This window comes from Colius striatus, chromosome Z (assembly GCF_028858725.1).
Source record: "Colius striatus isolate bColStr4 chromosome Z, bColStr4.1.hap1, whole genome shotgun sequence".
Lineage (NCBI taxonomy): Eukaryota > Metazoa > Chordata > Aves > Coliiformes > Coliidae > Colius > Colius striatus.
In genome coordinates, this window is record NC_084790.1 from 3,544,831 (window position 1) to 3,566,474 (window position 21,644).

At 43.3% G+C, this 21,644-nt stretch overlaps 2 protein-coding genes across 2 annotated transcripts; both read left to right on the forward strand.

Moving 5' to 3' along the window:
* Positions 1 to 819: 819 nt before the first annotated feature.
* Positions 820 to 6,077, forward strand: LOC104551875 (keratin, type I cytoskeletal 13). Its single transcript, XM_010208191.2, has 8 exons — positions 820 to 1,554; positions 2,271 to 2,353; positions 2,792 to 2,948; positions 3,388 to 3,549; positions 3,677 to 3,802; positions 3,985 to 4,211; positions 4,958 to 5,322; positions 5,806 to 6,077. The coding sequence occupies exons 1-8, from the start codon at positions 820 to 822 to the stop codon at positions 5,829 to 5,831; spliced, it is 1,881 nt and encodes a 626-aa protein (XP_010206493.1). The 3' UTR covers positions 5,832 to 6,077.
* Positions 6,078 to 12,248: 6,171 nt separating this feature from the next.
* On the forward strand, positions 12,249 to 15,647 carry LOC104551745 (keratin, type I cytoskeletal 14). Its single transcript, XM_062017568.1, has 8 exons — positions 12,249 to 12,692; positions 13,486 to 13,568; positions 13,737 to 13,893; positions 14,068 to 14,229; positions 14,572 to 14,697; positions 14,793 to 14,999; positions 15,208 to 15,271; positions 15,628 to 15,647. The coding sequence occupies exons 1-8, from the start codon at positions 12,249 to 12,251 to the stop codon at positions 15,645 to 15,647; spliced, it is 1,263 nt and encodes a 420-aa protein (XP_061873552.1).
* The last annotated feature ends 5,997 nt before the right edge of the window (positions 15,648 to 21,644 follow it).

Genomic DNA, 21,644 nt, shown 5'->3' on the forward strand with positions numbered 1-21,644 from the left:
ACCTCAGTGATCTAGTGTTCTCTCCTATCATTTCCTGCACAAAGGAATTATTTGGTTTCTAAATAAGAATCCCACTGCACTGCTTGAAACAAGCTTCTCAATAAACATGTTCTTGAAATGATGGCAGGGATACAGAAGTTGGACGATCTAATCAGGGCAGTTATACAGTCCTATTAATAAAACTCTTGCACCACCATCTATAGTAAGAAAAATATAAGCAGTGTAGAAGATCATAAATGAACAAAATATGAAAGAGCATTGTCTTTGACAATAGAAGCCACAAAAATCTCTGCAAACAAAATCGTTTAACAATTAAACAATAAATGCATAGTCTAACATGAGAGAGGTGAGTCTCATCTTCCTTCTTTTAGGGGAGAACTGAGAACAAAATTCTCCCTGAATAGTTCCATCAGGTACACATTATCTCAACATGAGCTTCCAATGATCTTTTATACAGTAGCTCTTCCATCACAAATCAGATCCAGGCTGCATGAGTCAAAAGACTACCTGTCCCAGAAAAAGCTAAATGAAAAGAATGCCACTCAAAAGAAACTAAATATTTGGTCTTAAACAAACACCACAAACCCAGCAATAGGTTAGATTGCCTGAGATATCGGCACAAAAACATTGTTCAGCAAATTATTCTTGGCACAAACAACAAGGTTGGTAAATGCCCTGGAGAAGGAAACACCCTGATGGTGACACCCACTGTCAAAAGTATAAGTAGTGAGAAGTTGGGATGAAAATTTGCAGTCCTGAAGCTTATCAGGCTGTGCACCTAAATCTGGGATTGTGGTTAGACTCTTATCTGCTGTCACGATGAGCTGTGGCACGAAGACTTCAAGTAGTAGCATTAGAATTAGCAGCGGAGGTGGTGGTGGTGGTGGTGGTGGTGGATGTAGCAGTGGAGGTGGTGGAGGTGGTGGCAGCTGTGGAGTACGTAAGTCTGGTGGATACTCCTCAGTGTCCACTAGAAAATACACCTCTTCTGGAGGAAGCGGAGGCTTTTCTGGGAGAAGCTATGGTGGAGGAGTTTCCAGGAGCAGTTATGGAGGAGGCTTCAGCAGTGGCAGCTGTGGAAGGATTAGCCGCAGTAGCTATGGTGGGAGAGTGAGTGGTGGTAGTTATGGAGGAGGAATAAGCTGTGGAAGTATGGGAGGAGGATTTGGATCAGGTGGAGGTGGATTTGGAGGAATGGGAGGTGGTTATGGAGCTGGCCTTGGTGGAGGTAGCTTTGGTGGTGGTGGTGGATACAGTGGAGGTGGATTTAGTGGCTTCGGAGGCAGTGGTGGCTTTGGAGGTGGCAGCTATGGTGGAGGTAGTTTTGGTGGAATGGGGTTCGGTGAAGATTCTGGGTTGCTGTCCACAAATGAGAAGCTGACCATGCAGAACCTTAACGATCGCCTGGCGTCTTACCTGGATAAAGTGCGACGCTTGGAGGATGAAAATACTCAACTTGAACACCTGATCAGGGAGTGGTACAAAAACCAAGGTCCCACTGCTAGCAGGGACTACAGCCAATATTACAGAACAATTGAAGAACTTCAAAACCAGGTATGATGTGGTTGGACTAACTTTGAACAGATTCTCATTAGAACAGCACTTGTCTCCTGCAGCACAATATCCCTATTTGGGGCAATATAGTCTCTCCTTTGTTTTAGCCAGGAAGCAGACTGGTGTGGTGGCAAAGCCTGACTACTAGTTTTTCTCTGCTGTAGGTGATAGGTGGATTCTATCATACTTGTGTTTGAGGCAGGTAGAGTTACTTGGTGCAAGAGCACCCATTATGGGGCCTGTCCAGAGCTCCTTTCATTGCTGTGCTCCTGCTTGTTTGTTCCTCTCTCTCCTTAACAGGAGATAGAATCATTGCTTGCTTATGTTGTGCTACTAGTGGCCATATTAATTGCTTCTTTTGGTGAATATACAGGATCAGCCAATGTGTACATTTGGTCTAATTCTAGCCCTCAGCCATTTAATAGTGCCATATCTCCTAAATGAATATGGTTGGTGCCAAATGCAATGGTACTTGTGTTTTCTTGCTACTTTTCAAATATTCACTTCTTCAGTTACTTTTAATGAATATTTGTAAACCAAAAGGCAAAGGCACTTTCTTTGAAGTGGAAGCAATAAACTCTTCTCTCTGTGTAGCTCCTGCAGCAATAGTCAGGCTTGACATTATCCTAAAGACATTATGAAATGTGTTTCTGCAAAGGTATTTATCTATGTATTTGACTGAAAAGGCAACTGACCATCTGCCCTCTCCCTTTCAGATTGTTGGTGCAAATGTGGACCTTAACAAGATACTTCTTGACATTGACAACACCAGAATGACTGTGGATGACTTCAGACTGAAGTGAGTCTTCCCCATCCTGCCCCATTTCATCCAGTCTCCCTTTATTCTCCTTGAGTTTATGTTGTTAATTAATCTTTGAAGGTGCTATCCCCTCTTGGCTCCAATGGCAGAATATATAACTGCTGGGAAAACCATTCTGAGAGGGATCTTTTTAGCTTTTAATTACTATATAAGAGTGCCATTTAAAGGACTAGCATCTAAGATTCTCCAACTTTGCATGTAGATTTCTAAGCATAATCAGCATCATATAAAGCTCATAGACAGAAATTCTTCTGAAATCAAACAAACCATTTAGATATGGAAATATAGTTGGGGTCTTTCTTTTAAGAACAGAGAAACAGTATTAAAACCCAAAGATATGTTGATGGCAACTGCTCATTATCAAGACAACAAAGAGGTCTGGCTGCACTTTCACTATCTTACTTGTCTGTCCTTTAGGTATGAGACTGAATATACTCTCCACCAGAGTGTGGCAAGTGATATTAATGGATTACGTCCACTTTTGGATCAACTGACTCTAGCAAGATCTGACTTGGAGACACAGTTTGAATCCCTGAAAGAGGAACTGATCTATCTTAAGAAGAACCATGAAGAGGTAATTTTCTTTAAAACAATAACTAACCAAAACTCAATACTCAGAGAATTTCCTGTGGATTTCTTCCACAAGCAGTAACCAGATTTTGGCCACTGGCCTTGATCATCCAACTTGACACAATCTGGCTTTGAGTTTCAGGAGTAGGTAGCATCTATAGCTGCCTGCAACTAGTGTAATAAGACAGCCAAGTCAACATGTGGCAAAACGAGACCAAGGAAATGAATGGCTTTCAGTACAATTTTGTTGTGGTGCCTGGCTATTGTTCACTGTAATGTTGGTCTTAGGAGTAGCAGAATTGGTCACTTTCATGACTAGGGAAGATGAGGCTCCCTTTTCAGGAGTGGCCACATGAGGATTTGTGTCCTTTTTAACCTATGATATTTCTTCTTATTGTCACTCTCTGAGAACCTGGTGGTTTATTGGTTGGGTTTTTTTTCAGGAAATGAAAGGACTGCAAACACAATCCGGTGGTGATGTCAATGTGGAGGTCAATGCTACTCCTGGTATTAATCTGATGGAAAAATTAAATGAAATGCGTTCCGAATACGAACGGCTTATTGAGAACAACCGGAAAGAGGTGGAAAGCTGGTATGAAACCAAGGTAAAGCACAGGGAGTTTTTTCAGATACTAAATCTTTAACAGATATTTATTAATTGCTTATTAATTGCTTTCTTGATGTTTTTCTTATTATTAAAAAATGCCTCATCTTTCTACGTGAATTTTTCAGATGGAAGAAGTTAATCAACAAGTCCACTCAAGTGGCCAGGAGATACAATCAAGCAACCAACAGATCTCTGAGCTGAGACGTGAATATCAAAGTCTGGAAATTGAGCTGCAGTCACAACTCAGCATGGTAAGTAAAGTCATTTGTGTCTGCTTCACCTGTGGCAAGGGCTGGATGCGTCACTGGAATGAAAAAAAGTGGTTACACCTAGGAAGTGGTCCATCTGTAGAGAATGGGATGATGGATTGCTTCTCTTCAAATACAGGCTTTTCTTCCCAGTTTGTGAAGATCTCAATGTTTTCCACTTGCAGGTCGACTCTTTGCAATCCAACTTGGAAGACACAGAACGTCGTTACAACATGCAGCTGCAGCAGATCCAGAGTATGATTGGCCCCTTGGAGGAGGAGCTGGCCAGCATCCGCTGTGAGATGGAGAGTCAGAATGAAGAGTACAAGATGCTCCTGGGCATCAAGACCCGCCTGGAACAGGAGATTGCTCAGTACCGGGCACTGCTTGAGGAAGGACAGCAAGACCTTGTGTATGTAAACTGATAAAACAATACAGCATTCTGTAAAACAAGGTTGCTAGATTAGTCACAAAGATAGATTTTGCAAAACAATTTTGTGCTGAAATGAGGTTAATTCAGCTATGTTGACCAGTTGCCTCTCAGGTTTGAGGTCAGTTTCTTGGCAAGCCTGTTCAGAATATAAATCATGTAAAGAAAATGAATGCAGAACCTCTAGCCTGCTGATTTGGGGTTGGGCAGGGAAACCCATATACAGACATTTACCTTCACTGTGGTTCCAGAAAAAGCCAGGAACTGAACAGACAGAAGCCAACTTGGAAAATACTATAAGCAAAAAAACTATAGGTTTCCAAACCTTCACAACAGTCTCAGTGTAAATTCCTTTGAAAGCTCAAACTATTTCAATATCCTTTATGCTTGCAAACAACACCTGAAAGAACAGCTAAAGCTCCATTTTCTGCCCTTCCAGTTTGGAGTGCAGTAACATCATACACCAATAAAGCAACAGCGCTAAAGCTTGCAAGAAATACCTGAGTAGAACGTGGGAAAAGCAAAAAGTCTTGCATTCAAGCTGAAAATGAAAGAGAGGTTGATTTTTGGCACTGTATCAGTTGTCTTGCTGATCTGTGCTAGGTTGTAGAAAGGAGAACTACAGAGAGAAGCGCAGGCTTCTGTGCAGGGTATGTAGGCAGATTTCTTTCTGAGGTAAAAAATGCATCTGATTGATCCTTTTTCTCCTTCTTTCTCTTTCTTTACAGGATCCCATCAGGAGGAATGGGAGGAGGAATGGGAGGAGGAATGGGAGGAGGAATGGGAGGAGGAATGGGAGGTGGTGGCTACTCCTCTGGGGGAGGAAGAGGAGGAGGAGGAGGTGGTAGCATGAGTGGTAGCTATGGAGGTGGCAGCATTTCCTCTAGCAGTGGAATGGGAGGTGGAATCGGAGGAGGAAGTGGTGGAGGAGGAATCGGAGGAGGAAGTGGAGGAATAGGAGGGGGAAGTGGTGGTGGATGCGGTAGTATCGGAGGAGGAGGAGGTGGAAGGGTCTCAGGAGGCATCAGCAGTTCCCACTCCTACTCTTCATCTTCCCAGTCTCAGTCCTGCAGGAGTGGTGGTGAAAGCCAAGGTGAGTACTGTTTTATGGGCACACTATTCTCTCATTCCCATCCTTACTCATTGATACAGTGTGCCAACACACTCTTCCTGGGGTAAACAGTGCCAAGGCTAAACTAAACTTTCTGGAATGTGTTACATTTACTTCTACTAACAACTCTTTCCCATGTGTGTGCAAAGGACCAGCCCCACTCAAGAAACATCCATTCCAATTCCATTCAGTTTTGTGGGTGGCATCAGTCAATCACACAGTTAAAAGCCCAGCTATTTCTCTTCCTCTCTCTTATTCTTTGCAGAACCTTATGAACACTGCTGCTTTTGTTTGCTGTTTTGTACCCTGATGTTTTCCTTTGTGCTTTTGGGACAATTATGTCACCTATCACATAGCCAAGCTTCTTTTCTGTCTGGCAGATGCTGCTGCCTGAAGTACACACTGGTGCCTCAGAGATGCAGTGCCAGTACTGAGGAAATTAATGCTTTCTTTATTTCTAACCAGGGTATGGAAGAAAATCTTTTGACTAAGAATACACTTTGAGGATCCTACGGTGCAAGACCTTTCAAACAGAAATTGTCCCAAATCCTCTACGTTCTCCATGCTCCTGAAGACAGACAGACGCTCCTAACAGTTCCTCACTGTTGCTGATGCCATCTATCCAAAAAGGCCCGTCAGAGCTACTCAGACAAGTCCCCTGCCCCCTTGCCATGCCTGCTATGCACTGTTCCTGCATGGAACTCTTTGTGGCTTCACGCATCGGCATTTGAGCTTCTTGCTTTACAGTTTCATCTTGCCTGTTACTTGAGTTGTTCTGTAACAGGAAAATGTCGCTAATAAAACTTCATTTCTGCCTGATGCAACCAAAATCCTGTGTGCAAGTTTTCTTCTGTAGGTGTAGACACTTAAAAAGAAAATACAAAGCCATGCCAACAGATGCCTCCAGGGAGAAAAGTTGATGGTGCGTTACAACTGGTGATAATGAAATTTACAGTTAAAGCACCATTTCTGAGCATTCAGGGCAGATGATAATCTCCTTGTAGTATTCTGGGCTGTGCTTTTGTTTTTTAAGAGTATGCCAAATGCTCTTGTGGAGCTGAGCTCTGACACTCAATGGGGATTGACTACGACATCATAACAGACTGCAGAATCTCATCAGTCTATGAATGCCAGTGAAGCTGGCATCGAATGAGCCTGCCACAAAGAAACATGAATGATTACAGAACCGTGGTTGTAAAGTGAAAGGAATGTTTCGATTTGTGCTTCACACAAACTGAACTGACACTCTGGCTTAGACTGCAAATGTACAAACCACGGATCTGCTTTTGAACAGACAAGAAAAAGAAGTTAAAAGGAAGTATCATTTACAGGACCTTTACAGAGTTGTCCTCCCTAAGATGTTAATACTAAAAACAATATTTTCCTTCTGCCTGTGGCAAATTAAGTGAAAGTACCTAGAGTGTTTACATTTGGAAATAGGAAGATCTGGATGGTGAAGAAAATTAACATAAACTTTCTCAGCCACGTCCAGCTGTTACTTAACAACATTCCTGATTACAGTTAAAAAAAACAGTTGAGTTGCAACAGCTCAGAGCAACTCAACAAACAAATAATCAGAAAACACTCTCTTGCTATTAGCTATGGTTTGGGAGTTGCATTTGCTTCTGTCCATCTTTTTTATAGCTGTTGTATCCATACATATAATTATACGTATTATACTATAGCTTTCTCCAGTGACTGGGACAAGTTTATTCATGAAAGCAAACAGTAGCTTGTTTTATTGCAGTCCACCACCGTGGATAAAACCCATTTCCAGAGACTCTGTTGAAAAACAACCCTCTGCCTTTTGGAAATCAACCAAATCAGAGGTCAAAGGAAATGAAATGTATCATCTCAGGCCTTTCAAAGCCGTCTCCTGTGCATGTTTTAGAAATCTCGGTAATTTCTGCATGATATTTTGGAGGAGAGCTTCCAAAGTCAGCAAATAGTAAACCACAGCTTTGCTAATTTTAATAAAAGTTAGCATCTGGGCTCCTTAGACTTATTTGAAAGTCTTAGTCCTTTTTACAGCTACCACCTAGAAAACACAGAGCAGATCTGTATCGTACTGTATTGTTACCTCTTTCACTTTGTTACGACTGCCTCCACAGATGTCAACCTACAGGCTGTGTAGCTCACAGGTAAACTCAGCAGTGGCAGACCTAGAAAGCAACATGAAATACTAGTGCCAGGTCCCCGTAGCTGCCCCATGAGGCAGGTTCAGCTCACAGACCCATTTGGAGAAAGCTCTGTCCTAACCCTGTCCAAGACAGAATGTCTGCAGTGAAGTTAAGTTATTAAAAAAGGCACACAGGGGTCTGAGCTCGGAAGGCTAGCAGACTATCCCAGGCAAATGAGGGCACAAAATCACCCTAAGGCTGCGCAAGTGAAGAGACTGTGTCACTTGGAAGTGAACTTGCAGGGCTGGGTGCTCAGGGAGTGGCCTCTAGTGGTGAATCAAGAGCCAAAAGCAGTGTGTGTTTTGTGGGAGAGGAGCTACCACCATTGACCAAGGGTACAATAGGCCAAGCACAGGGGTGTGGATTGACAGAATGGATGCAGAATTCACTTCCAGAAACATGAGTTACGTTGCCATGCAAACTTTCTCAACACTTTGACACCATTCATGGAAACAGGAGCCCTTGACCTACACCAAACCGAAGGCTGTATTTGTTTGTACTGTGCTTTCATGGACCATGCTTTGAAGACTTGTTAAATAGACTCTGTGCTACACAAATACTTCCAATGACAAGCAACAGGAAGAATGAGATCCTAGTAATGCTGACTTCTATTTATTTGGTTTAGATACTTGGACTACACACACCATCTAGAAAGAGGTGGGAGGTTCATAGTGAACGATATATGGATTATGTCAATGTGGATTATTTCAAAGTAATCCAATGTGCTTATGGCAGAGCCCTCTAGAGGGTACTATACTGTCACCTCTTGCTGTTGTTGGTTACAACTAACTCCACAGATGTCAATCTACACTTTTATCATTTAAAGAGTATTTAGTTTCCTGTTTTGCAATCACATTGCTGCCTAACAAGCACTAAGTGCTGAGCATGGTGTGATGACATATATAAGGGGTTAAAATAGGAAGAATGGAGACAGCACGTAGTGAGGGACCCAGTTAAAGGGAATGAAGGATTTTCAGGAAAAAGCCACTGGTGAGGCTATCAGAGAAGAAAAAGAAATCTCACTGAACAAAGACTGAGGAAAACCCTGTGGATCTTGAAAGTGAGAATGAATGCAATTCAGCTGGGGTCTTCCATGAAGAACTATGAAATGTGGAGATATGTCCTGCTCAAGGTTGTGGCCACAGAGATGGTTCTCCATCCCATATACACAAGATCAAAATGAAGAACATCATTAATTCCACCCTATCAATCTAGGGCATGTAGACACCTTGGACTACTTTTTTGAGTGCTGTAACTTTGGTGACCCTTTCTGAAAAGATACACAATAAAGCTGGAAAAGATTCAGAGAGTGGGGGAAAAGGTATAGAAATGCATGTGCATTTGATAGTATCCCAGAGTGCTTCAGCCTCAGAAGAAGGTGTGGACTTCACAATGGTTAATGTTTAGAGGACACTAAAACCTTCAGTGACACTAAAACTGAAAGTTTGGTTAAAACTTTAGATGGTTAGTGTTTAGGTTTTAGTGATACTGTTTGATTTAGGATGACCACTAAACATTAGCTTGACTGTGTAATTCTGAACTACTTTGTTTAAACAAGGCATGTCTTGCTAACGACTGTATCCTTGAAGAGGGGCTAGGGACTGATAAGAAGGGAACACCCTGCCTCAGAAGGTGCCAAAGGCTGGATGTTTGCCCAAGAAGTATAAAGTTAGCAGAGGTCTTTGGTAACTGAGGAAAAGGTAAGGGTTGCAAGGGGATATTGCAACCACGGACTCCAGGTCAAGAGTACTTGCCTTTCCTCCCCCTCCCCTTGCATGCGTGCTAATTAGCATGCGTGCTAATTCCCATAGCGAGAGGACCTAATTTAAATACAGCTAATCAATAACAGAAAAATGATAATTACTAACCAATGAGCATGAGAATATGTTTTTAATTAAAGTCAGTTGAGAAAAAGTCATAATTTTGTAGATATCTTTTAGAATTCAGTCTCACTTTAAGTTCAGAACACTGGGGTGTTGTGCAAACAGTGAGTGGATTCGTCAGCCAATGTGCAACTCACCAATAATCACACACTCAGGAGAGACACTGCTGATTTATTTCAGGTGTGTATAACCCTGGGTGCTCAGTACTAGTTCCACAGATCACAGATTCATGGAATCATTATGGCTGGAAAAAAAGATCTTTAAGATCATCACGTCAAACTACTAACCTCACACAACCAAGCCCACCTCTAAACTAAATCATATCCATCAGCAACTTATCTATGTGTGTTTTGAATATCTCTCCACTAACTCCCTGGGCAGCCCCTTCCAATGCTTAACAGCCCTCTCAGTGAAAAAGTTCTTCCTAATCTCCAATCTAAACCTCCCCTCATGCAACTTGAGGCCAATTCCTCTTGTCCTAAGACATCACACCGAACATAAGTTTCTGTGCTGTATTTATACACGAAGCTACAGGGTTACACAATCGCATTTACAATAGTCAGTTACTAATTTGCATGCAATTATAACACTGCTGTGTCACTCTAAATGTCTACTACACATGCTCTAAGAGGGTCTTGAGTGGTTTCTGGCGGTCCTTCGTGTGTCAGTGGTCACCATCTCCAACCTGCCAACTGGTTTCTGCATTGTTTGGCAGATATAGGAGGTTTGTCACAGTCTCTTAACTCTGCTTCTCATTAATCCTACCCAGGTTTCTGCTTTTGACATGCATATACAATAGTGAATTGTTTCAAGCTTAATTGTTGTTCTTGCGGCGTTCCTAAAGCTGTCCTCGTTCTTTTGACACTTTGACATCAGGAGCAGTGTGGGAAGGACTGGACCCCAAGGAAAGATGCATGTTGGAGAAATCTGTGGAGGACTGTCTCCCATGGGAGGGACCCTGTGCTGGAGAAGAGGGAGAACATGTGGAGTCCTCTCCCTGAGGAAGAAGGAGGGGCAGAGAGAGAGGGTGATCAACTGACCACAATGCCCATTCCCATTCCCTGTCCCCCTGTGCTACTGGGAGGGAGGAGGGAGGGAAAATACTGAGTAAAGTTGAGCCCAGGGAGAGGGGAGGGGTGAGGGGAAGGTATTGTAAGATTTGGTTTTATTCCCCATTATCCTCCTCTGATTTCCTCAAGTCAAGTCTAGTTTGCCTGTGACAGTAGTTACTGAGAGACATCCCTGTTCTTGTCTCAACCCACTGGCCTTTCAATATATTTTCTCTCCTCTGTCCAGCTGAGGTGGGGCGTGATAGAATGGCTTTGGTGGGCAGCCCACCATAGGAGCATACAGACACACTATCTTCAAATCCAACAATCCCATTCCCCCTCAAGACGTGTACTTCTATGTGTAAGATGGGGAATTCGTTCTCACTCTTCTTTTTCTCTTTCGAATAGCTTTATTTCCTCTTCTGTAATATAGACTCTCTTCTTCCTAAAGTAATTCTAGGTTGAATTCAACCCCTCTCACAGCACATAAGCCAGTTTTAAGGTGGTAACTCACAGCAGGTTCCACCAGCTCCTTGTTCTTGCTTTGTACAAGCCACCAAGACTCTTCCTCTGTGGGAGCTGCAGTGACAGTATTTCATGCACAACTGGAAACCTGAGAATTTGTTTCTCTTCAAGGCTTTTCTCAGTTTCACAGACGCTTAATTAGTACAGATGGAAAAAGCAACTCACTGAACAACCCGTATTGCACAGGCAGTGGAAAATAAGACACAATTGTTTCTTACTCTGTGTTTGGTGTTGCAAGAGATTCTCTCATGGTTGGCCAACACAATTCTCTGTGACGAGCTCAGATCATGATTACCATTTTTTTTTCAGCTCTGATATTTGTCACTGTATCTTTTCATCATTATATTTTTACTGCATCATATATTTCAAGGACATATTCTGAGAAACGTCTGGTTTTGATACGGTTATGAACATATTAAATGCCAAATATTTCTCCTCGCAGGTTCTTATGAGCCCATTTTAAACAGTTAAAATGAAATCAATTAGTGTTTAATATGAAAGGACTGAATTTGTTTCCCCTTGCAAAATACTACTTTTAGGGCTTTTACACTGTTTTCTTCAACAAGGAAAATGACTACAATCACTAACCAGGAAACGTTAATACCAGCAGGACCTTCCTTGATGTAAGCAGTGACCGGAGAGTAAGAAAAATTCAGTGTAAAGTTTTCTTCTGTAGCAGAGGTAGGAATATAGTTTCAACAATTAACAATTACTTCCAGTAAAATAAACTCGATTTCTAAATAGCTCATGTAACTTTTGAACAAATGAATGAATGAAGAGTCCCTGCTGGTTTTATGAATCCTGTGTGAACACAGGAGGAAGACAAAAGCTGAAATACTGAATTTCACCACACAGAAGACTAAAGGAGACAGAAAATCAAGGCGGAGCCTTCATTAACTCCTATTACCAGCGATATATTGCCAGATTAATAGAAGCTAAGAGATGTTACATTATCCAACAAAATACCCGACAAAGAGCCACCCACATAAAATTACAGTGCATGCTTTGTGTGAATCAACACATACATACTTGAACAGAACGGTAATGTGTTTTACTTACCTCAGACAAAACTCCCTTAGCACATCACTCTTGGCAAAAGCACTAAGGCTGGCAAACTTCATGGGAAGCTGGACAGCCTTACAGGTGACACCCATCCAACAAGGTATAAATAACCATCAAAAAGGACAGAAGGCTGCAGTTTGGTTTGCTGAAGCAAGCTAAGCTGTGCAGTGGGCTTTGCATTTGGGGCTGGATATCTGATTACTTCCACCATGAGCTGCAGCATCAAGAGAACATCTAGCACCACTTACAGGAGTGGTGGGAGTGGAGGTGTCTGTGGTGGTGGTAGTGGCAGGAATTCCTCTGTGTCCTGCAAGCGCTATGCCTCCTCGGTGATCGGTGGTGGAAGCTATGGTGGGGGAGTGTGCAGCATTGGCTACGGAGGGGGCATGAGCACTGGCAGCCTTGCTGGTGGCTTTGGTGGTTTTGCTGGAGGCTTTGGTGCTGGGGGGGACATCCTTCTGAATGGCAATGAGAAGGTCACCATGCAGAACCTCAATGACCGCCTGGCTGCTTACCTGGACAAGGTGCGAAGGCTGGAGGAAGAAAATGCTCAGCTGGAGCTCCACATCCGAGAGTGGTACAGGAAACAGGCACCCAGTGTTTCAAAGGACTACTCCTCCTACTACCAGACCATCGAACAACTCCAAAATCAGGTAAGATAGCCCTGCCTCATGTGGCTCCATCTCCCAAACCCTGTTCCCATTTGTAAGGACACTGTCCTTCCCTCTGGCACTGTCCCTAAAGGGGTGGGAGGGGGTTACTGGTTGGTTTTGCTGGTGGTACTGCAGACAGAAACCTGCTGAGCTGCGCCTCACAGCTCCTGTGTAAGAAAAGCCCCACAGCACCCCACAAGCAAAAGGCAAGTGCTCTGAGGCCACAGCCTGAGGCATTAAGGACTGTTCCACCAGGCCCAAACATGCTGGCACATGTAACCGAAATCCTACGGTGTACAGGTGTCTCCAAAGCAGGCATGTGTGGTTACAAGTCCTTCCCTCTGCTCCCACCCAGTTCAGCTGGATGCAGCTCAGAGCCAAAGCACCTGGACTGCAAGACCTGAACCCACTTTGTACACTCCTACACAGACCATCTGGAAGGAACAAGGCCTTCCCTCACAATCTTACACTGATACCAAAAATACACTAAACAGACTATGAAGAAACACGCTGCAGGGAAAGGGCTGAACACATTGCTTCAGAAATGTGGAGCCCAAACTTGAGAATGAGAAGCCAGGAGTAGGGATTTGGTAAGATGGTCTATGATAGCTTCAGTTTCCTTGAAAAGTAAATTCTGATTGTTAGACTTTCATATGCTCCCTGCATTAGCACAAGAAACAATTCCAAGGCCCACAACACCACCCTACCAAAGCTTTAGGTCTTCTTTCCTTATTGTCCTGCATGTCTTGAACACAGAAAGATTCCTCTCTGACTTCTTATTTTTGTTTTGTAGATCATTTCTGCCACTGTGGACAACAACAGACTGCTTCTGGATATCGATAACAGCAAGATGACTGCCGATGATTTCCGTATGAAGTGAGTACCTCTCTGTGAAACTTACATGCCTCTCAAACCCTTTCTAACAACCTCAGGAGCAGCACTACCCTGAATGGTATTACTGAGTCTTCATGTGGGAAAGATGGGTGTTGTTCTCTGTCATCATCTAGTTTCTCCATTTCTCTGTCTCTTTTGTCTGTGGTAAAGGTATGAGAACGAGCTGGTCATCCGCCAGACTGTGGAGGCTGATATTAATGGCTTGAGAAATCTCCTGGATGACCTGACTCTGGTTAGATCTTCACTGGAATCTGAGCTGGAGTCCTTGAAGGATGAGCTGATTGCACTTAAGAGAAACCACGAGGAGGTACGATCCAATGCTAAAGAGCATGTCCAACACATGCTCCCAGTGTTACATATCAAGTCACTTCAGCCTTGCGTAATGTGATTGGTGTTCCTTTGTACCCTGATACTGCTTTTCCCTCTCCTTCCAACTCAAGAAATGACCAGTGCTCTTTGCTTCTTTCACTGGACTCTGCAGGAAATAAGACAGCTGCAGGCTCAGTCTGGTGGTGATGTGAGTGTGGAGGTCAATGCTGCCCCAGGAGAGGACTTGACCAAGATACTGAATGACCTGAGAAATGAATATGAGCAGATCATCGACAAGAACCGCAGAGAGGTTGAGCAGTGGTATGAAGTCAAGGTACGTAGCCATGCACAAAGTAGAGTCTCCTTCAGGGGGAAAACCCACACAGCCTGCTGCTGGGCATGCTGTGCCTTGGGCTGCTCCTCTGCACCTCACTTACACAGCTGGGAGAATGGGAAGGGAAAAGCTGCTGTGGAAACACAGAGGTGGAGCAGGCCAGGTCAGATGGGCAAGGGTGGATGGAACATCAAGATCTATGGAGCAATGACTAGGTTGTCCCTCCATGAAGAGAGGGTGAAAGGGAAAGGCTCTCTGGCTACCTTAGGTCTCAGTCAGCAAGTCCTCTCCCTGAGGGGAGTTTCTGACTCATGAGGTGTGTTTGGGCTTTGTCTCCTGCAGATTGAAGAAGTCAATCGCCAGGTCACTTCGAGCAGCCAGGACATCCAGACAAGCACCCACCAGCTCACTGAGCTGAGACGTGAAACACAGAACCTGGAGATCGAGCTGCAGGCCCAGCTCAGCACGGTAGGTGGGGCAGGATCACTGGGGGCCCTTCCCTCCTCAGAAGGGGCAGGCAGGAGTAGAGCTCTGATCCTAACCTCCAACATTTCCACTTACAGAAAAGCTCTCTGGAAAACTCCTTGGCAGAAGCTGAATCTCGCTACAGCTGCCTGCTGCAACAAATCCAAGGGCAGATTAACGCTGTAGAGGAGGAGCTGGCCAGCATCCGCTGTGAGATGGAGAGTCAGAACCAGGAGTACAAGATGCTCCTGGGCATCAAGACTCGCCTGGAAGAGGAGATTGCTCAGTACCGGGCACTGCTGCAGGAGGGACAGCAAGACATTGTGTATGTATTCCACATTATAGCAAGGGAATAAGAAGATTTCCTTCTGTACTTAATTCTTAATAGAGACTTTCTGTTTATGGAACTATATCAACATCTTTTTTTTTTTACTGAATAACCTGTGGTCAGGGACTCTTTTGTTGAATTAATTACTATCCTTTTACAGTGCCTCCCAAGGAGCTTTCCAAGGTGGAAAATCCTCCCATTCATACTCTTCTACTTCCTACTCTCATTCCCAGTGTGGTGACATGACTGGTAAGACAATACTTTTTAAGGATATGTTTGTTAGTGGATTCCATCCTCCCAATGACTACAATATATTTTATCAGATAAAGGAATTTGAGAACCTCATTGGATGTGTCACAGAGGTATCATGGATTGATATACAGAAGATCTTACCCTTCCCTCTATCTAAATACATATTACAGGCTTTTACAGGATGGGATATGCTTTTTTGCTCATTGGAATAAAAAAAATATGTTCTTAGAAAGTGTCCAGGATACTCCAAAGCTTTTATCCTATGAGCTTCTCTTGTTAACACAACACGTTAGGTGAAAACGGTAAACATCAGATTTACCCGTAAAGCAATTATTCTCTCTGTCTTTACACAGGGCAGTTAAGAGTATGCTAAAGCAACAGCAGTGGTGCTGGCATCCTCCAACTAAGAATCACTGAAAAAGGGCAATGAGAGACTAACCGAAGCACTTCTGCAGCACAGCTGATACAACTGAAACAATCTGGAAGGAGTTCCTGGTCACCTGTCTCATCACCCCTTCTACCATTCTGCAATGCTTATCTTACTTGTCTGTCAACTGGTTCTTTGTTTAAGGGCTTAAAGTCTGCTAATAATACTGCTTCTAATAAAACTTTACTTCTGTGATGCAAATAAAAACAGTGTGCCTGAGAAATGTCATTTAGCAAACTGAACGGTTGCTTGCCAAGCCAACCAAATACAGGTTGTCCCATCATATTTTGCAACACAGGACAATGTATTTTGCACTAAGAAAATGGACACCATGTTGAGAGAGTAATGTTGGGCAAAAGGAACTGTCCCTAACTCCAAGCACAGCTGTATGAAGGCATTGTGAAGGCTGTATGAGTTATGACATCTTCCAAGCTCTACTGATAGGAAACATCCATCAAGTGAGACTGTCAGAACAAGAGGTGTAAGGTTGACAGCAGAAATCAATTCTTGACACAATTTTTGTCCTTCCTGAAAAATTACACACCATTTCCCATTTTGTTTTCTAACTGCCACCAAGGGATTGCTTTCTGGCCCCTTGCTTTGCTGCTTTTTACTGAGGACATTGAATGATGTGAGTGAAAGGAGGAAGGAAAACATCAATGATGGGCAGTGCTGTGAAAATTATTTAATTGATAGTCAATGTACTAAACTGTGTTTTATTTCACTGCTATGACCCACCTGAGTCCATTAATCTTTGGCTTTGCTCAGCTCATCACAGTTAAGAGCTCCTGTGGGAAGGCGTGACTCAGTATAGGTTGTTCCACTATGTATGTGTTTTCTGACACCAAGTACTTCCACACCTTTGACTCCACAGAGAACTACATACTGCTAGCTTCTGTTAGGAAATACAGACAACAAGGCAATGTGCCTGCTTCCTTCAGTATCATGCACTAAAAACTCTCCCGTGTTTTAGAACAGAAATTTCAGTTCAAATACCAACATAATACCAAGAACTCAGCTTTTGTCAGTACACACAACTGGCTGATAATATGTTGTAAGAGGAATGAGAGACACATTTCATCCATTAAAAGTATTTTCTGTACTATACTTTCCTGCTTAAGGAGATTAAATATGCAACAAAACTGGAGATGGGGGGGAATACTAAATTAGAACAGTTATTTTATACATATTTTGCTTTCTGTAGATGACAGTAAAGCCCCTTTCCAGTCTATAACTGAATGCATCAGATGCACAAAATCAGTTGTAAGTGCCCATTGCTCCCTTCTACACCTATCAAATCTGGCCTCTGGAATTTACTGTTTCATTTCAAACTGGGGATATTCTGTTAGGGTAAGGAAATGGCAAGGTTTTCTCATCATAACTTACAGAGTATTATTTAGGTTAGGTCTTCTTTTGGAAGTCACAGGACTTGCCTCTGCCATTGCAGTCTTACAGTTGCAGTCTGCAGTAAGCATCCACAAAGAAGTGATGCTTCCTATTCCTGTTGGAAAACTGTCTTCCCAAACTGACTTTTTGCAGTCCAGCATCAGGAATTTGTATGAATGAAAGCCCTTCTCCAAAGACAAAAAAGCTCATATCAGGTTTTAACAGTACAGAAAGTACTGTAAAAAGAATGCAAGGATGTCTTTCACCTCCAAAGGCTGCCAGAACCCATTCCCACCTCAGCTGTACTTCACAGGGCCAAAACAGCCTAAGACATCTTTTGTGAGGCAGGGTTATGGACACTTGAAGTACAGCTAGTGTATACAAATAAATGCTGAAAGGTTATTTTGCTTCCCTCTAATCTTACAGAAGCACAGAGCAGTATCTGATCAGAAGTAGAGTCTTGCATAACTAGGCTACTCAAGGGAACACCAGAGCTGCAGCAGGTCTTTTCCTCATTTCTGAGGTGATTGGTTAAGAGTGTAAGGTCTTTCTGAAATAGGCAGCACTATGGAGAGTCTGTAGTTAAATCTGCAAAACCAAAGGTATGTAAAATCTTTAGGCTGAAAGGAGTGGATGCACTGCAAAAGTGCCAGCCACTGCAGCAGGGTTAGATCACTGGTGGAGTCCTCCTGCCACTGACAGTGTGACTTGTTTGCTCATCACCACTGATTCATGAGGTACTAACCTCTATCCAAGAATGGGGCAAGGGCTGTCCTGGGAAAATGCATGGGACATGTCACAGACATGCCAAAGGCACAGCAACGCCTCACTGCTGCCTTCTGAAGCTGGCAGATGCTCCAGAAACCCTCCAATGTGTTCCATCAGGTATCTTGATATCACTGTCTGCTCCTGGCTCCTACTTACTGTTCTGAAGAGATCTACAGGAAAGAAAAAAAATGGGCTTTGGCAGGGGGGAATTTAGAGTTCAATTAGTTAATGTTATTGATAATAATAACAAATTGTAGTGGGTAGGGAGAAAGAGGATAGGGAAGGGTTGTTATACTGGAAGAGCGTAATTTCTCCTGGGAAATACTTTTAAACTTATCCTTTTTCAGTGGTAGGAAGGACTAGTGAATAACAATTTAGATAGACTGTAGAGCTGAAATAGCTTACATATAGTAAGATTTTCTGTCGGTCTACACACATGCAAGGTGTAAGGATCTATCCCAGAGAGCAGTAGAAGAGAAAAATAAATGAATCTGGAGCTCTGGAAACCATTCCTCTCCGAACAAACTGAGGAAAGGCACAGCTGAGTGATGCTGAAGAGTGATGGATGATGGGTGAGGAATGAACAGATGGAGCTCCTGATGAAACTTGTGGAAGTAGCACTTTTACCGAGACCAAGGTTGACTCACCTGTTGTAGAACAATTAATTACCAGTAATTGTTTCTGAGGTTGTCCTCTCCCTCTTTTATGACTAAGGCACACATTCAGTGGAGGCATCATAGCTTCTGAGAAAGCCACTGACTACTTTTGGTTCTTTTGCCAATTCAGAGTATCTGTTTGTGGCTCTGCCTCCAATTTCAGCAGTGAGTAAACAGCACTTGGAAAGGTTTCATAACACTGTTGCCACAAACAAACTGTGCTGATTTACAAAGATCATAAGGAGCATTATGAATTAAACGTCTTCCAGGGGAAGATCACAGAATCACAGAATCTCAGGGGCTGGAAGGGACCTCAAAAGATCATCTAGTCTAACCCCTCTGTCAGAGCAAGACCACCCAGAGTAGATCACACAGGAACTCATCCAGGTGGGTTTGGAACGTCTCTGGAGAAGGAGACTCCACAACCCATCTGGGCAGCCCCTGCCAGTGCTCCCTCACCTCCTTACGCTTCCTTATACTCCTTTGGAACCTCTTGTGTTCTAGCTTGTACCTATTGCCCCTTGTCCTACCATTGGCCATGACTGAGCACAGCCTGGCTCCAGCCTCCTCACACCCACCCTTGATGGATTTGTAACCATGAATGAGGTCAGCCCTCAGTCTCCTCCAAGCTAATGAGCCCCAGCTCCCTCAGCCTTTCATCACAAGGGAGATACTCCACTCCCTTCATCACCTCCATGGCCCTGCACTGAACTCTCTCCAGCAGCTCCCTGTCCTTCTGGAATTGAGGGGCCCAGCACTGGACACAATATTCCAGATGCAGCCTCACCAGGGCAGAGCAGAGGGGGAGGAGAACCTCTCTCTGCCTACTGCCCACAGCACTTCTAATCCACCCCAGGATGCCATTGGCCTTCTTGGCCATGAGGGCATGTTGCTGGCTCATGCTCATCCTGCTGCCTACCAGCACCCCCAGGTTCCATTCCCCTACACTACTCTCACTACTCTCTAACAGTTCATTCCCCAGCCTGTACTGGTACATGGGGTTGTTCTTTCCCAGATGCCAGACTCTACACTTGCCCTTATTGAACTTCATTAGATTTCTTCCTGCACAACCCTCCAGCCTGTCCAGGGCTGGTTGAATGGCAGCACAGCCTTCTGGGGTGTCAGCCACTCCCCCCAGATCAGTATCATGAGCAAACTTGCTGACAGTGTCTCTGTTCCCTCAGCAAGGCCATTAATGAATAAATTGAACAGTACCAGTCCCAGCACTGACTCCTGAGGGACTCTTCACATGGCTGAGGACCCTCTATACTCTCTACAACAGAAAACCTCTGACCTTTTTCTGTCATTGCAAGGACTATGACTGTTAATGGCACCTTGAGAGACCTTGCTCTTCTGGCATGTGAAGTAAATCAGGATGTCCAAATTGACTGACAACAGCTGCCCCAGGCCAAAAAGCTGTGTCTGCAGGATGGTGCATGAAAAATGCAAAAGAGATACAGAAATACCCAAGAAAATCTGAAGTTTAAGTCTTTGTGACACAGTTCCAAGCAGAAAGTACATTTGGATCAGCCATTAAAAAAAAACAAAAGAGGAGAGAAGGACAGAGAGACTGAGAAAAAGCATCTGTTGGTGGCATGAAATTACAGCATTGGGAAATGTTTGAAATTGTTGGGTCAGCTGTGATGATGCAACAATGCCAAGAAGGAGATATAAAATCAACATCTCTGGCATTACTGCCACTCAGTGATAAACGCCCCACAGGGAAGAATAAAGGTGCATTTCAACAACATAATGAGGAAAATATGACTAAGGAATCACACCCTGTGAGAAAAATAATTTCATTTTTTAATAATGATGACTCAGCCTCAATAACATATGCAAACCAGCTGGTGCTGACGTGCAGATAATTAGAGAGCTACCAATAAAAGAACAATCATAATTACGAAGATCAAAGTGTTATGTTATCTTCAGCATATCTATGAAAATGTGTGTAGGGGTATCAAGAAAGAGGGTAAACAGCTTTCCAACGATTCTTCAGTCAGCCATAACACACATTAGTAACTTCTATGCGTCTCATAACCGTTGTGGCTGAGAGAGAAAATGTTGCTCCTGCCACAACCACAAGCTGTGCTTGGGTAAGATCATAAATGAGGGAAACAACAGCAACAAAATCAAACAGTAATTTTTCATTTCCAAATAAAGATGAATTCACATCAAAGTTTAACTCCCACATCAAGAAGCTTTAAGCCTTTCAGGCTTAAAATCTGTGTGTTCCAGAAGTTATTTAAGGGCAAAATCTCATTTCTAAGGAAGTGCTCGTCATGTCCCGTTCTCTTCCAGAAGTGCTGCAGTTGTGCAGCACTGTTAGAGACCTCTGCAGCACAAGAGAGACAAAAGATAGAAGGCAGGAAGAATCCAAAAAGTCATCACAGATGTCTCTACCATACAAGGATAAAATCTCTACCAGGAATTCATCAAGGTCAAAACCCAAAGTGCTTCTCTTTTCTATCTAAAGCTCTGACAATGGAAGCACACTCCGGACCCTTATGCTTCCCGTAGATAAAAGCTCCCCTTAGCTCCCAGCCCAAATACACTCAAAACCAGTTTATGCCCTTTTGTGCATGGGCAATAGTATTGCCAGTTGTTTTAAATAGCCCTGCTATCTCCTTCCTTGAGAGCCATCTAACAATCATCTTAACCTCCATTTTGCCAAGTTGAAAAGCCAAATCCTTTTGCTCTCCTCTCCCAAGCAGACTCTGTGATGACATAGATTCCAGATTTATTTCCTGGAAGTGATAGTACCAGACTTTAGTGAAAACAAAAGTATCTTTGCTTCTTCAAAGGTCTACCACCAAGCATTCTGTTAGACAGTATCCATCATAAGCTTTCTTTGTAGAGAAGGAAGTGAATTCTTTGAGATTCTGTTTCCAAAAGTGTCGTTTACTGGCACTTCTGGAGGCAAAATGAAACAACACTCATGCAGAGGGTGCCTGAGTTCATATTTCTTCAACTCCAAAATTCAAGCAGAACAACTGGGTGGTGCTTTCACCATCTGCTTTCGGGACAAAAAATGACTACTAAGAACAAAGAGGAACTATTAAAATGAGTATCACTTACTAAGTAACCAGCAACACACTATCTGAAGCAAAATCTAACACACAGCCACCCACCT

Coding starts and splice junctions, on each gene's coding strand:
- LOC104551875 (XM_010208191.2), top strand. CDS start 820: ATGAGCTGTGGCACGAAGACTTCAAGTAGTAGCATTAGAATTAGCAGC. Junction 3,550..3,676: donor AAAGCTGGTATGAAACCAAG/GTAAAGCACAGG, acceptor TGAATTTTTCAG/ATGGAAGAAGTTAATCAACA. Junction 3,803..3,984: donor TGCAGTCACAACTCAGCATG/GTAAGTAAAGTC, acceptor TTCCACTTGCAG/GTCGACTCTTTGCAATCCAA.
- LOC104551745 (XM_062017568.1), top strand. CDS start 12,249: ATGAGCTGCAGCATCAAGAGAACATCTAGCACCACTTACAGGAGTGGT. Junction 12,693..13,485: donor TCGAACAACTCCAAAATCAG/GTAAGATAGCCC, acceptor TTTGTTTTGTAG/ATCATTTCTGCCACTGTGGA. Junction 15,000..15,207: donor AGTACCGGGCACTGCTGCAG/GAGGGACAGCAA, acceptor GCTTTCCAAGGT/GGAAAATCCTCCCATTCATA.